At 55.2% G+C, this 16085-nt stretch overlaps 3 protein-coding genes across 3 annotated transcripts; all 3 read right to left on the reverse strand.

The window, feature by feature from the left end:
* Window positions 1-845: 845 nt before the first annotated feature.
* J4E78_006815 (uncharacterized protein) lies at window positions 846-4715 on the reverse strand (the record flags this gene model as incomplete). Its single annotated transcript, XM_049367425.1, has 4 exons — window positions 846-1044; window positions 1099-4166; window positions 4213-4654; window positions 4708-4715. 4 exons carry the CDS (start codon window positions 4713-4715, stop codon window positions 846-848), a joined length of 3717 nt encoding a protein of 1238 aa, XP_049221172.1.
* A 2575-nt stretch (window positions 4716-7290) lies between these two features.
* HSE1 (ESCRT-0 subunit protein hse1) lies at window positions 7291-9348 on the reverse strand (the record flags this gene model as incomplete). The annotated part of the gene is made up of 4 exons (XM_049367426.1): window positions 7291-8093; window positions 8140-8760; window positions 8809-9139; window positions 9259-9348. The coding sequence occupies 4 exons, from the start codon at window positions 9346-9348 to the stop codon at window positions 7291-7293; spliced, it is 1845 nt and encodes a 614-aa protein (XP_049221173.1).
* A 968-nt stretch (window positions 9349-10316) lies between these two features.
* On the reverse strand, window positions 10317-13035 carry J4E78_006817 (uncharacterized protein; the record flags this gene model as incomplete). The annotated part of the gene is made up of 6 exons (XM_049367427.1): window positions 10317-10421; window positions 10471-10805; window positions 10858-10957; window positions 11002-12291; window positions 12336-12862; window positions 12918-13035. 6 exons carry the CDS (start codon window positions 13033-13035, stop codon window positions 10317-10319), a joined length of 2475 nt encoding a protein of 824 aa, XP_049221174.1.
* Window positions 13036-16085: the final 3050 nt, after the last annotated feature.

Genomic DNA, 16085 nt, shown 5'->3' on the forward strand with positions numbered 1-16085 from the left:
CAAAGACGTAGATCTGCTGTTTGCGCAGCTGAAAATCGTGTTTGAGCGCGTGAGAGTGGCGAAGCCGAGGAGTAGTCGGGCAAGTAGTATTGAGGCGTTTGTGGTTTGTGAGGGGTTTTGTCCGCCCGAGGGGTTTATGGCGAGTTTGGAGAGGCCGTTGGGGGCGGGGACGGTGTTGCCCGAGCCTGTGAGGGAGGAGCCAACGTCTGCAGATGCGAAGAAACCGGAAAAGAAGGTTACGAGCCGGGTCAGGGAGGATGGTGCGATTGAGATTGATCTGGGGGACGAGACGGATGATGAGGATGATGTTGAGGAGGGTGGCCGGCGGTGGATAGCTCCATTTCTGGCTTGTGGCGATCTGTCGGCGTATGATTCGGATGCGACGTATCATTTGCCAAAGGATAGGGTTAGTCTGGATCCTGTACAGCCGCCTACTGCGCCGCCGTATAAGAGAGCGCTGGAGATGCGGAAGTTGGCTGGTGGAGCGTATGGGAAGACGAAGGGAAGAGCAGAGAAGGCAGCATCATAGTATTGGCTAGACATCCTTTCGCAATTATCAGACATCACTCAGCTGCTTCTATCAGCATCCAGTAGGACGAAGGAAGACAGTACTTCGCGAACACGGGATCCAGCAGTCATTACACGAACGAAAACATTTGAACTTGAAGCTTTATTTCTGTATACAACAGCTAAGCATATCCCCTTTTAGGTAGTCCAAGATGAGTAGTAGACGTTTCTCCCATATTGAATGAACATCGCTCCCACAAGATCACCTTAACCCCGAAATATGCCCAAAGCTTTTGATAGTAAATGTCATCGCATGCCCAACATGATCATAAAAATGCCTAAGCACGCTCCCTACGACCACCGTTGCCACCCTTGGAAACAATGTCGAGAATCATCTGGCGGGCCTCCTCGCAGCCATCCTTGGTACCGACAATCTCGATAGCCTCATCCTTGGCTTGGTCGCGGGGGACCTGAATCTTTGTGCCGGTCTTCTTGCGCAGATCGTTGATTGTGGCACCACCGGGTCCGACAACGAGCCTGTGAGGTGTTAGTATGACTGCAGCATTGAAAGTGTTGCACGCTTGAACTTACCTGTAGCTTCTTGGGTCGGGCAGGATCAGGTACCCAGTGGCGGAAGGCTTGGAAGCAGCCTCGATAGCCTGCTCAAGCCTTTGACGGGCCTTGGGAAGGCTCTCAGTGGGTCCACGCAGGATCCAGGGGATAGTGGCGGAGGTATCAGTGCCCTCTGCCACAGCGTTGTTGTCAACGATCTCCCATGAGTGCTCGTTGGAACCGGCAGTCGCATCGTCGGTGATCAAAGGAAGAACACCGTTAGCACCCTTCCTAGCGCGTCCAGCCTCGGCCTGGGCAGGCTTCGCGGGCACCTGTTCACCGCCGTGGTCGACGGTAACCTTGTGCTGGTTGCGCAGCTGCCTGAAGAACTGACCATTGTCTGAGATGGCGTGGTGGAGGTGACGGGGGACCTGGATGGTCTCGCCCTCTTGGCCCTTGACGAGCTCAAGGATGTGCTCCTTGGCCTTCTCAACGGCAGCAGGCTCGCCGGTGATCTTTACCTGACTACGGGCGGCACCAGTGGTAGTCTGCTTAGGGATGTCGAGCTGGATGCTGAGCTGCGACTCGAGTTGGCGGCGTGTCTCACCTCCACGGCCGATAAGCAGACGGTGCTTGTCAGGCGATACTTCGATGGTCTCGGTGGTCTGGTTCTCGAGCGAGGAGGCCTGTGCCTTCAAAGCAGCGATGATCTTCTCTACCACACTCTTGGGACCCTCAACACGGATAGTGGACTCATCAGACTCGGGGCGGGGGAAGCGCACCATACGAGCCAAGTCGCGCGAGTTGTCAGGTCCGCCAGCCGAGGTGACAATGGAACGGATGTTGGCACCGCTGCCACCAATGAGGCTCCTGTGGTGCTTCCTGTCAACATCCAGAGTCTCGACGATGGTATCATCAAACTCGCGGGCACGCTGCTGCAAGATCTTCTTGGCCTCCTCAACGGCCTTCTTAGTACCCTTGAGCTTGATCTCCGCGCGGCCGGATGGATCAGCGCCATCACGCGCGCCGGGGACGTCGATCTGGCAGCCGGTCTCGAGGCGGAGATTCTCCATCTCGCGACCGCCTGATCCAATCAGGCGAGGTATGTTGCTTTGAGCGACCGAGACAGTGTCGTTGAAAGAGTTATCCTTGATGTACTGGAGCAGACTAAGCACCTCGTCACGGGCCTCGTCGGCACCCTTCCTGGGTCCACGGATGATGACTTCATCCTGGTTCTGACCAGAACGAACGTTCTTCTGTGATGACGCATCTGCTGCCTCCTCGTCGTTCTGTGCTCGGCGGGGGAAGTTGATGCGTACACCGTAGCGGTCCTGCAGACGCTCTACCTGCTTGCCACCAGCACCGATCAGGTCGCGGTGGAATTGAGGCGCAACCTTCAGGGTGTGTGTGGCCTCGTCTTCGAGCTTCTTGGCCATGTCAAGAATGTCCTTCTTGCATTGCTGTGCCTTGGCAGAAGGCCCCTTCAGCTCGACCTTACCGTCGTTGATCTGAACATCAACGTCGTACTTCTGGCGCAGACGCTGAATGTTCTCTCCACCCTTGCCAACAAGATGGCTGGCGTACTTCTGGGGGTAGTCGAATGTAGTAACGTGGTTGCGCTCAAGCTCGTCCTTCTCAGCTTGCTCGATGAAAGCGAGAATCTTCTTGTTGAGCTCATCAACGGCGCTCGACGGTCCACGGATGGCGAAGCTGTTGTTCGAGCGGCTGTGAGGCTCCGGTCGTCGCTGACCAAACAGCGCCTGAACGGGAACCTGGTCGGGTGTAAGACCTTCTTGCTGTTCATTAACGAACTGCTCGATCTTGCGATGGAACTTGGGGTTAGACTCAAGGCCACGAGTATCGATTTGTGGTTGGTTCTTGGTCAGACCCATAATGAACCGCTGAGCGTCTTGCAGACCTTGCTGGTATGCCTTGATCTCAGCTGGAGAGGGTCGGCCACGAGGAATGGCGTACTCGTTGTAAGGAGCGTCACCCTCGTAGACGAGAATCAACTCTGGCGATTGCTCGGTCTCATCAGGGAAGACAATGTGAACGCCATGGTCTTGTCGGACCTTTGGTGCATTCTGCTGACGCAAGAACTGGTGGTAGAAAGGATCGACGTTCATGGTCGCGAAACGGCTAGGAGGGTGCGACTGGAAGACGCTCATGATGTCGCCACGAGCCTTCATGCTGTTCTTTCCGTCGCGAGCGTAGATCTCCCATCCGGTTGGGGCATCACGGTCTGAGGGTACGACAATGCTGGCCTCGTGCATGCGCTCAAGATCAGCAAGGGCCTTGCGTTGACGCAGGTAGCGAGTCAGGTTGTGTGCGTGCGCCTGTGCGTTGGGACCCTTGTGCTCACGGGCAGCATCCGCAGTAGCCATGGTCATGCTAGCAGCAAGGTCCTCAAGCTTGTTGATACCCTGCTCGATCTTGTTGGGCGGGCCGACAATGTAGACTGTCTCGCTGTCGTCGGAGCTCGGGGGCATGACAATGCTGCAGCCAGTCTCCTCCAAGAAGTCATGGAGAGAGTGGCCCCGGTCACCAACGATGAACTGATGCCTGCCGCGTTCGATGGATCGCTGCTCGATGGCCAACTGCTGGCGGAGTTGCTGAGCGCGGCGCTCGAGCTCAGCTTGGATCTGCTGTGCAGCGGCGCGGTCACCAGAGACCTGGATGGGGAAGTTGGCCTGGGGAGCGAACTGGATGGGCTGGCCGCGAGTAGCCTGGGGAGGTGCCTGGGACTGCCAAGTGTGGTACTGCGGGATCTGGATGTTGACGTCGCGGCCCTGGACAAGCCTGTCGGTGTGGACGTTGTTGGGACCTGCGAGGAAAGGATAGAACTCGGCAGGGATGTCCTTCAGACGCAGGTTGACGGTCGAGGTGCGCTCGTTGACAATGGCATCGATCTCGCGACGAGCCATCTCGGCAGTCAAGGCATTGCCCTCAATGTGGACGTTGACCACGGTATCCTCATCCTCGCCCGGCTCGGCCTTGGGGACCTGGATGCGGGCACCGGTGCGCTTGCTGATTTCCTGGATCTTGGAACCTTGACGGCCGATGATGTGGGCGCGAACGGAGGCGGGGACAGGGACATCGACGGATTGCTGGCAAATGTTAGTTTGATCGGGGCAGAATTGATGGGTGACGTACCTTGGAGCCGACCTCATTGGCAACTTCCTTGAGAGCCTGCCTGACCGCTTCAACCGGACCGGTGGCCTCGAAGATGAGAGCTCCCTGACCCTGCTTGTAGTCGAGCTTGGCCTTGGAGCGCCTGTTGATGTCGCGGACGATCTCGTTGATGGGCTTCTTCAGCTCACCGCGAGGAGCGACCTGGTGGGCAGCGAGGGAGATGCGCTCGGTGTGTTTGCCGGGAATGTTCATGGACGGGAGGGCGGGGCCACGGCTGGGAGCAGATGGGGCAGGCGCGCTGCCATTGACGCCGTTGGAGGTGACCGAGGCAGGTTTCTTGCCCCAGGTGGGCGCGACAGGAGCCTGAGTGCGCTTGGCGGGACCGAGAGCCGGGAAGGCCTCCTCAGACGACGTGTTGAGGGCAGGCTTCTTGGAGGCAGGTTGCTTGCCAGCTGCCTTCTCGCTGAGCTCGGCAGAGGGGTGGGCAAGCTCATCCTCATCGGGGACGTCCTCGACAGTGACATGGTGATCTTCGACTCCATGATTCTGCATGAGCCTCTGCGCCGGTGTCAGACCGTCGTCAGAGGTAGCAACTGCTTCGGATGCCATGATTGAGTATAAACCGTTTCGAGTTGACCAAAGGGTGTTCGCGTGGACGGTGGGTGGGCAGCTTAGCAGCGTGGAGCCAGCTTGACGTTGACGTGGAGATTGAGATTTCGGTGGGCGGTGTACTTCTTGTTCTGGGGGTGGAGAGTTAGTGGGTGGTTGAGAAATAAGAGCCGAAGTGTAGAAGCCCTCGCTTTCTCGCTGCAGCGCTTTACCGGTAGTGCGGGTACCAAGTAATGCAACCGTGGGATGGGCCTGTTGTCACTCGGAGCTTACCAGGAAATAGCTTACAGGGTCTTGATGCCGTTACTCAGCAGGCCATAACGTGACTGGACAGGCGGTGCGGGTTCAATTGATGTGGAGACGACTGCTACGGTTGCAGGTGTCGTAGGCGATAGTGCAATGGGAGAGAGAGCACAGGTGGCCAGAAAGCTACTCGAAGGTACTCGAACTTCCCTTTGGTCGGTGTTGGACCCCTGCAAAGGCGCCCCACCCGACTAATTCCAATGGATCCATCCCGTTGAGCCTAGCCCTGGAGAGCCGCTAACCTCCACACCTGGGCACGCCTCGATAATTGCAATCCACTACCCGCATTCGTTCATCTGTATTGCAACTGACTGGATACTATTCGCCTGCGATATGATTTTCGGTGGAACGGATATTCCAGCGCGCACTAGATGCTATCGGAACAGATATTCACGACCTCAGTATGGTCGCCGATCTCCTCTTCTCAACCACGCATGGACAAACCATTGACTTCTGAATCTATGTCGATGAATCTGTAAATTCTTTGGGCATTATCAGAGAAACAGGAACAAACAGCCGATGGACTACAGACACCGGAAGCTCCCACATGACTCTGGTAAGCTGAGCACCAAAAAAGAGCATAACCAAGAAGAGAATTTCCATACCGCCGCCCATATGACCAGGAATGTCAAAGTAGTAACAAGAACCCCGTTTTCAACCCTTCTTCAAATCTGCTATCCTCGCATCCTCCCTCTCTTGTCCCCTCAAATCCCCTTCTGCCCCTTCCTCGCCCGACTCTCCCAAGTAATATACCCATCCGGTTGATTCTCCTTGGGCAAATGCTGCGTCCACTTGCCACCCAAAAACCCCACACTATCATCCTGACTCGTCCTCGCCTTCCAATAACACCAACTCCTGCCCACGCCACCCCCTTTATCCTTCGTCAGCGCCGTAAACCCGTCTAGGCACTCCTGCGTGAGCGGTATCCAGCTCCATAAGTGGTGTGCGAATTCGTTGTCGATGTTCACTTTGAAGATCCAGTCAACGGGCTTGCCGTCGTGGCCGTTGATGGTGTAGGTGAAGACGGTGGCGCTGTCGGAGAAGATGGGGTTACTGCCATGGATGGAACAGAATTGGCGCATGGCTTTTTCCCATTCGGGGACGTTGGGGTAGTGTTGCTGGGCGGTGTTGCATTGGTCGCCGCGGCGGACGAGGGTGGTTGTGTTGGTGTCGTGTGGAGGGGTGGGAAGGGTGTATGGTGTAGATAGGACTGTTGCTGCGAAGGCGGCGAGGAGGAATGCCGTGGGCAGATGCATGGTGTGGAGTAATTTGACTCTACCTTTCGAGTGGGCGCGGGTGTGGACGTGGACGTGGGCAAGCAAAGGTGCATAACGTGAAAGACGTGTAGTTTGTCTTATTATATCCTTCAACACCCTGCTTGTGTATTCCAGCCGACCAATAGACAAGTAGTTCTAAGGAGGCGTTGCAAGGACAAAGAGACGACTCGGATGCCCTTCCGGTTATCATAATGGAATGATGCCGATGCCATGTCACATGGAAAGCCCTATGCCTGTATCCGGCATCATCAAGAGACAGTTTCACGATGCGGCGTCGCAAAGATAAAGAAACGACCCACTCATCCCTTCAACCGAACAAAGAGATGATCGTCGTGGTGCAACACGTGTCGGCGAAGTCAACACTGCCATGAGATCATAATATTCAAGGCAGGCTATATCAATGGGATCCCTGCATGACTGTGTACACACTCTATTGAGGTATTGAAGCACCCGTCCGGCAATCAAGCAGGATCGCGGTCTTCCACTTCTCGTTCTAGAATATCGAGATGCAGAGATAAAGTACGGAAAGACGCGAAGACGCAGACCGATGAGAGAGGAAGAGTACCTAGGTGACCGTGTATTCAATACACCCACACAACCTCAATACCCAACAGTAGCAAAGCTCCATAATCCCCTTTCCCACGTCAAAAAAACAGCCTTACATCAAACAAAGACGTCAACGTGGCGCAGCGACGAACGACAGCAGCTATATCATCGTATCCTGAAACCCGGGGAGCACTGGGGAAATGTGTGTATAAAAGACCCGTTGTCATCCGCAGCAAACCATGTAAAGAACCCAGTGTGCAATCTTGATAGTATCTCGCATTTATAAACCTGGTGTTATACTACACTACAACTACAGCTACAGCTACACATCCCATCACCCGCCCATCGACCCTCACAACCGATTCTAACGGTAAAACCCCGCTGCGTCATCTCCACCCACAGGCGGCGCGCTGGGTGCTTGTTGGCCTCCAGGTCGATATGGAAGGTATCCCTGAGCAGGCGGTGCGGGGCTAGAGGTAGCGCCAGGCGGTGCAGGTGGTGCGTATCCAGGCTGTTGCGGTGGGTATCCATAGCCCTGCTGGGGCGGCTGTTGCGAGTATGGGTCTGACGGAGGCTGCTGTTCTTGTGGGGCTTGATGTGGCGGAGGTGATGAGAGCTGCTCGTATGGGTTTTGCTGTCCTTGTGGTGGGCCTTGGGGAGCGCCTTGCTGTGGTGGGTAGCCGCCTGTTTCATAGCCTTGTGGTGGCTGGCTGGGAGCGTGGAAAGAGTGGCGGTTGTCGACTGGTGAGTCGTATTGACTGGTCGCCAGCTCCTGAGGTGCATAGCTCTGCGGCCGCCCTCCTACTGGTACTCTTCCTGGAGGTAGTGTGTAGGGGTCTGATGGCGGTCCTGGCTTCGGGGTTTGCTGTGTCCGTTCATTCGGGGGAACCATGAAGAAAGCAGGGCTTGAGCCTACGGGTGGTACTTGGGAAGGAGGCCCATGTTGCTGGGGTCCTCCACCATAAGCGTAGCGGCCCGGATCTTGGTGTGGGGTAGATGATACAGGTGGGTATCCTTGGTAGTTTGAGGGGGGCGGTGCATTGTAGCCGCCATATCCAGGACGGCCACCGTACGCAGGTTGTTGAGGCTGGGACATGGATGCCTCCAACATCGACTCGTAGTCTCGACGAGCCTTGATGAACTTCTCGTTCAGCTGTGTAAAGTCATCTAGGAGAGTTAGCGCTGATCGTTACGCTTCTTACGATTGACCTACCCTTCTTCTGCGAGTACTTTCCGATGAGCTCGATCAACTTCGGCCGAATAGCCAGTGTTGAGTGGTAGAGCTCGGTGATCTCTTCATTGTCTCGCGCGTCGCCTGCGCCTGGCTGGGAGCTTGTGCTAAGCAGCGCAAGCAGCTTCTCCACATTCCTTATTTGTGCAAAGACCTCAGCCTCGTTCTGTGCCTCCCTCTCGAGCTCCTCGCGCGTCGGATCTTGCAGCTTCTCCACGTAGTTAAGCGGGAAGATACCTGTCTGCCCGCGCAGCGATCCCTTCCACCAGTCCTTGTATACCGATTCGAGTACGGCGATAATGTCACCCTTACGGAACTGTAGCTCACCGGGTTCGGATGGTTGAAAATCGAAGAGGGCTCGTACACGTGAGACGGTCGCCGCGGTTGTGCCTGATGGTAGGGGTTGCGAAGGCTGTTCAGGCTGGGCACTGGGAGTCGATCCGCCCTGCTGAGGCGTGTTGGACTTGGCGGCCGTCGGCGCTGCGCCCTTCGACTCTCGTATCGACATGGCAAGCGCCATCTGTAGCTCTTCTTCCTCTTTCTGGCGCTCGACGTCGGAGATTTGCGTCTTCTGTGGCTTGGAAGGCGCTCGGAGGTTGGGGTCTAAGACCTGTCAGTATTGTACATGGCACCGCTAACTCCCCAACTCACTTTGTGACTTCAACTTCATATAGGCATTAGACATGATTCCCAGGTCAGGGTCGCGGGCGAACATGTCGCTCCACTCTTGCATGCGCTCCAGTATCTTGGCCTTGACCTGCTGATGTGTGTTGCGGTCGTTGGCAAGCCTCAGCAGCGCTTCTGTGAAGCTTCGTGAAGCAAGCTCCTTGTGCATTTGAATTCCGCAGTTCTGGCTCAGGGCGTTGGCCAGCTCGAGGGTGTATAGTTGTACGTTCGCATTTCGGTGTGCTAACCGCCTGATCATGGCGGCGACCGCATCTTTGGCGCCCGTGTCGGACGATCCAACCTTGTCGCATACATCCTGCGTGGTAAGTTAGCATCTGTTGCATATGCTGGAATGTGAGGCGCATGGTCGTGGCTGGACGGATGTTGCGACATCTGCCCAACTCGCCGCCCAAGGCATCGCGAGTGCTGCCGTACCAAAATGTATTCCCAGTTCTCGCTCGTAAGATTTTCGTCCGTGGCTTTTACGACAACATCGTCGAAGATGTTGGATTGCGCGCGAAACATGACGTCTGCCTGCTTCCAAGTGTCTTGAGACTCGGTATGTGGAAGCTCTCCGGGGGCGCGGGTGCCTGGAGTCGATACGCGAGTTGAGGTAAAGGTGTTAAGTTGAGAAGGGCGGAGGGCCAGCGGATAGATCGCAAATGCGCGCGAGGTAATAAGGGTAGTTTCGGGGAAAGGCCGTGTTCTGTGTTATAGGGAGAGTGAAAGTCGTTCGTGTCGCAGTCAGTCGTATGCAACCGGGCTTAGAGCTCCCCGCCCAATGACGACGATGTGGCGGCCCTTACTCAGCCACAATGCTCGGGTCGCAAATTCACCAAGCAAGACATGTCAACGCCCATCACAATATACGCCCCTGAACATCAATTGATTGCAGGTAGACAGGAAGAATATTTATATTCGACTTTTCTATATGCCGAGATTGCCACCTCCGGCCAAGTTTGTAACCCCAAATCGTATAGACACTAAAATTGCACACATTGTATGAGATAGTCGTAAGAGATGCGCTTCCTTCTGTAACCCAAGAAATCTGCCAGATCATGAGATGGGATGTATGCCTACATCGGCACTCGGAGTATTTGAAACAACATAAATAATGCGCTCGCGAATATGAGCAGTTGAACAGGATATGACGCGCTTGCTAATTCGCTCGACAATGCTCGTTGTGTAGAACAGCAGTATGAGGCTTCGACCTTTGCATACTGACTGCCGAGCAGGGGGTGGTACCGCGACACGACCATGAGGGGCGGGTGGTTTCGAGCTGCCACTGGGGCTGGACATGCGAACTTGTGAGCCTCCACCACGTGCGTCTGTTCATCGTTGTGCGCCATTTCGTCACCTATAATTCCATCGTCTTGCCATACCAATCGGCGAACGAATTCGTGCTCGTGTGTGACGAATCGCGGCCGTTGGTCTGCGCATTGCCCGTACCTAAGTTCCGGTGTTAAGAGACATTCATAATGAAATAAGAAACTTCACAGACCACCCTTCTTCCGCCTCTCTTCTGCCCTTGCTTTCCTCGCCGATTGTACCAGTGGCGCTAATGTGCCTAGCGGTTCAGCGGTCTGGATGAAGGGGTGCTGCAACTTGTTAGCGATTATCAACCACAGACAGCTCCAATGTACTTACCACCAGAAGATCGTGAGCACTAGCCCGCTTGTCGGGGTCGACCTTGAGCGAGAAGCCCAAGAAGTCACGGAACACTGGCGACAAGGCATGTTCCTCCTTGATCGTCGGTGTGCCGTTGGTCGCGATGAGCCACAGTGCACGGAGTGGACTTTCATTCAGGTACGGCGGCTCTCCCTCGATCATCTCGATGGACATGATACCCAACGACCAGATGTCAACCTTTCGGCCGTACTCCTTGCGAGTGACAACCTCGGGAGCCATCCAGTAGGGGGTACCTACCATGGTCGTGCGCTTGTTGTGGCTTTCGTTGATTTGCGCGCAGAAACCGAAGTCGGCTGTGAAGTGTATTAGACTTGATAGAAGGTGGCGGGTTCGAATTCAACATACTGAGCTTGATGTTGCCTTCTTGGGAAAGCAGGATATTGTCCGACTTAATGTCTCGATGGATAACGCCCTTGGAGTGAAGATGTTGCAAGCCGTGGAGGGTCTGGAAAATTAGCGGCGTTCTCCGAGCGGGACATGAAGACTCACCTCTCTGCACACAGCAGCTATTTGGCCTTCGGACATGATGTTGAAAGTAACGACGTCCGTCAAACTTCCACCCTCCATGTACTCCATGACTACCCACAGATCGCCTCTGAGCAGGAAACTGTCCATGAAATTTACAATGTTCTTGTGCTTGCTGTCTTTCATGACCAAAATCTCGTTGATAATCAAGTCTTTCTTAGGCTGCTGCTCGAGGTTCATCTGCTTGATGGCTACACACTTGTTGGTGCTGTTTTCATAGGCCATGAAGACACCGCCAGAAGCGCCCTGACCGATCTTGCTGAGGTTGCGGTATCTTTCCCGGGGATCGGCATTGGTACAGATGGCATTGAGCTTGGCCACGATATCCGGTCCCTGGCTCTGCCTCGGCCTTTGGCGTGGCCGGGGCGCTGGGCCAACACGAGCCTGTTGCGATGGTAATGGAATGTTTTGGGGATCCGATTGCTGGGCAAAGACCTGCTGGGGCGTCGGCTGGGACATCTGCATCTGCGGCTGCGGCTGCGGCGCAGGGACTACAGGTGGTGCGTAGTTTGGTTGCGGGGCTCTTTGGCTCATGCTCCTCCCTAGAGGTGCCTTTGGCTGCTGCGTGGTTGCCATGGCCATGGCTTGCTGCTGCTGCTGCTGGTATTGCTGGGCGGGAGAGATCGGGGTCGAACTGGCTGGGGAATCAAATCGCGGCGGCGTTCCTCCCGTGGTGTTGGATCGGGTGCGGGACATTGCAGAAGAGCCATTGGGGCTCTCTGAGGGAGTCGGGTGGGCATAGGCAGCCTGGGGGTAGTCGTTCTCGTAGCGAGGGGTCTGGTGCTGGGTGATGATCGGACTTGGGGCCGCGGGGGCAGGTCTGTTTGGCATGGGCGCGGCGGAACCAGCAGGAGGACCTGGAGGCTTGGGCGCTGGCCGGCTGGGCACGAGAGCTGCAACATTGACTGGAGGAGAGTTAACGACGGGGGAGGTCAGGCTGCGCGGAACGGGAGGAGGCGCACGCGGGTTTTCGAAGCTAGACTGGTCGTTCCGTGGGAATCGCGGGCTCTGCGGGGGACTGAGCGGGGGCTGGTTGGAGCCGTAGTTTGCAGTCTGGGGCACAATGTTGGCCTGGTACGCGTATCCCTGAGGCTGCGTGGGGCCCATCTTGTCCCAGATGGCATCTTCTTCGTTCTTCTCGGCATTGTCCTTGTAGAAGTTGACCACGTCCATGACGGCCTGGGGGTGCTGCTTCTGCTCCTCCTGCGAGATGCCATTCTGCTGGAGCATGCGCTGCCACTCCTTGGGGAGGCCCTGATCTGTTAGCACACATATATCGGCAATGAGGGGCTACCCACCGTGTACTCGCCCGTGTGGTTGTCGATGCTGACGTGGGTGACGTGCATGGGGTTCGTGGGCGTCGAGATGGTCGGGCGGCGCGGCGAGCCCAGCATGCTGCTCATGAAGTTGGAAAAGGTGCCCTTCTTCTTTGCGCCGCCCGAGAGGCGCTTCTTGGCTGCATCGCCGCTGCCGTCGCTGTAGCGGTTCGTCTTGCTCGAGGTGGTCGAGGGCGGGGTCGTCGTGCTGTCCATCTTGGAGGTGAAGGAGCGCGACTGGCGCAGGTAGCGGTTCTGGGCAGGTTGGTCGGTGTACGAGTGCTGGAGGGCGGGCCGCGGCTGGCTCGAGGCGTTCAGAGCTTCCTCGACGATGCGGTCGAAGGGCTGGCCGACGTGGACGGGTTGCAGGTCATAGGCATGCGGGTTGGGGGGCTCGTAGACTGGCCGCAGGGTGTGCGAGGGCGAGCGGGAGAGGCCTCGCGCTGGCGACTGCGACGAGGATGCTGCAGGTGCTACGCCAAGATTCGGCTGGAAGTAAGAGGCGGCGCCTATGGAGTAAGGTCAGTATCGCAGGCACGGTAGGAACACAGGAACACCACGCACTCGGCGCACGCTTCAGCGTTGTCGGGCCCTTGTTCAAATAGGCTATTGGCGGGCCTCGCTCTTTCGACGGCCCTCTCTTGGTCAGCCTCGTGGGCCGCGTTGATGACTTGTCGTCCATTGCGGGCCTGCAGAGTGTCCTAGTCAACGTCACACCTCGAGCCTGCGCAGCCGAGGGGGGCCAGGCCGGAAGGGGAGAAGAGAGAGGATGGGCGGCGCCGTGGGAAGCTCGCTGTCGCTGGATACGTGGAGAGGGGATGCACGGCAGAAACAGGTACAGACAGAAGTGATCGCAGCAGAAGCACAGATGGATCTGGCCGACTCTCCAGGGCTGGTTTTGCCGTGCTCAAGTCCTAGCTAGCGACTCTACCACCTAATCTCCACCAGGCCAGCTATACCTCCACTAGACTCCGAATACGTCTGTTTCAGGACGTGTTTCCTCTAATTTCTCAACGGCCTGCCGCCGCTGACTGAAGCCCGCCCTCTGCCCGTTGCGACGCAGCCCCCCGACTCATGCGCGCCCGCATTTGACGCCCAAAGAAGGTGTGGCGATATGCAGTAGCTCATGTCACGTCGACGTCTACATAGTACATCACCAAGTCGATGTCTTGTCTATTCTTTTCGCATTCATCTCCGTGCAATTAATTGCCCATACGGCATCGAGGACTGAACTTGCCCCATTGACAGCGACCCCGACCCAACACCAAACCACGCCGTAAAGTCTATTCTTATACCTGCCATCCCATCGCGCCTTCCCTGGTAGACGCTCTCACTCTTGGTCGACGTGCGGCTCTTCCCGGCGTCGCATCTTTCACATGCTCGGTACCTGCTACCAACACCGATGCCCAAAAACACCACGCATCCTATCGCGTCTCCCGGGCAATACGCGCGATCATTACCTCACCATGGAAGCATCACTGCAGGGCAGACGCGTTTTGTAAATCGACTGGTAATGCCATGCAAGGCAGCGCCCGAGCTCCGAGACAGCCTCTTTCCCCCCACATCGCGCTATCTGTCGCTACGACTCCGGCCGCAGAGCACAGCGTCACGATAGCCTCAACCTTCACCCTCATGAAACACGCCACGCACGTCTCCTCTCCCACATGCAGGTCGCCGTGATACAGCATCCAACATGCCAGCCCAAAGCACGCGAGACAGCAGCAAGTCATGCGCCAACAAATACTAATCCTCCTGGGCAAGAACATGAAATGTCCAGGCAAGGAGCACGGCATCGCTCAACAACTCCGACCAGGCTCGCCTAGACGCTCCAAAACCAACGTTGCACGAACAACTCACTCCCGCTTTACGAGTCGACGAGTAATGGTCATGCAACAAGAGCCAGCATACCCCGAGCGCCGCGGCAACGGCCCATCTCCCGTTCTTCTAACGCACCCGGCCACGGCACTTTGCCCCGTGCACAACAACGCTCCTCTGAGCATCTAGGGGTTTGATCAGCCCGCCACAAAACTGCGCAAGGCTAACACACGCCACGTGAAATGATACGAGTCTGTCGATCTATGTCAGCTCTCTAACGCTCTTCGAGTCTGGATTCATCTGTGAAGGAGCCCGAAACAGCCACATCGTGAGCTATGACGATCACCGTCAAACATGCAGTTGGTCATGCTATTTTTGCTTCTTCGACGTCATGGCTTCAACGTTCGGTTGTCGGCACGATTTACATCATCACCACACGTATCTGTAGTCGACGCGATGTAACGGCGCGTATGTTTAAGACGGATTACAGCAACACAGTAAACACAGGCCTTTTACACATTCAACACGCATCGCGCTCAGGCTTGGCATTCTGCGAAGACTTTGCTTCTTGAATAAGCATCTAGATCATGCATGTCGACAGAAAGGAGGCTTGCTCGACTCCTTGTTGTCTCTTCCAAATAGATGAATTCGTGGGGGTTACGGACTTCGCAAGCATGAGGTACAATATTCAGATTAGGATCTATACGAAACCTGTCAAGAACCCATCACCAACAATCCACCGTAGGCATTATAAGACTAGTCATTCATTTGTATGCCTGGGATATACGTACAACGCGCATTCCTTATCTCATCAGTTTTCATGTTTACCACGCGCTCCTTATCCGTGCCGCCCTCATCAACCCAGTCAATGCAACCTACTGTGGCACAGCAATCCTCCACTCCTTTCCTCAACGACTTGATATAGGCACGCACATGAACTGCACCACCGACTTTGCGCTCACTCCTTTCGCAAACTGTGCTCGTGCACTTCTCCTGTGTTCTCGTTGAAAACAGCTATGTTAACGATAACTACCTCTGTGTGCTCTTTTTCGCTGTCATCCTCTTTTTCGTAAATCGTAGTATTGTCTTCTTCGTCTTCTTCGTCTTCTGCTCCTCTAAATGCGAGTTCCACGAGATCTTCATGTCTCTGTTTAGATCACTCGTCAAGCTTCACGTGTAAACTCAATAGTCTAGGAAGCGAGACATCGTCTACGATTTGCGTTGCCCCTTTCACGTGCAAAGTACTGTAGGTCCACTCAGCGACGAGCCTCCAAAGGTCTGCATCACCCCATTTACCTTTCGCAACATGACGAGATTCATACATTTCCCACAGAAGTCACATGGTGAACAACTCGAGTCGCTGAACCAATTGGTCGTGCAATGCTAATTTTTTTTCTTATCAATAGTCTCAAGCTTCCCTCGTTAGAGCATGTTGCTATCCTGTTACAATCCCGTGTTTTGATCAACAATAGTGCAATGATAATACGAGTATACACCTTTATTTCTATCAAAAGACGTCAAGGTGCCCTTCTATATGTGTGCAATCATCTATATCACTATGGTTAGCAAGCACCTCCGCAGTCTCAGAGCTTCTGATCATATCTCGCATACGAAGTAGCTGTCTAGCCGGAACAAGAAGGTTACTAGCTAAGTTTCTGACGACGGCGTGTCTGCTGCGGAACAATCGAAAGGAGATGAGCGATGGAATGTCTTCTGTGGGAAAGATGAGCGACAAGAGACGTGGGATTTACAAAGTGGGAAACATGATTAAGTAAAACATGGATCCAAGGGGAGATTCTACATCTGCAGAGTTCTACATTGAGAACTTATGATGGATCTTTGTTGCATTTACAGTGGTCTCTGGTATTGTTATGAGTTCTAGGAAGAACACGAACATGTATTGTTACAAATGTTATT

This window comes from Alternaria triticimaculans (genome assembly GCF_023758025.1).
Source record: "Alternaria triticimaculans strain BMP 0046 chromosome Unknown scaffold_9, whole genome shotgun sequence".
Classification (NCBI taxonomy): domain Eukaryota; kingdom Fungi; phylum Ascomycota; class Dothideomycetes; order Pleosporales; family Pleosporaceae; genus Alternaria; species Alternaria triticimaculans.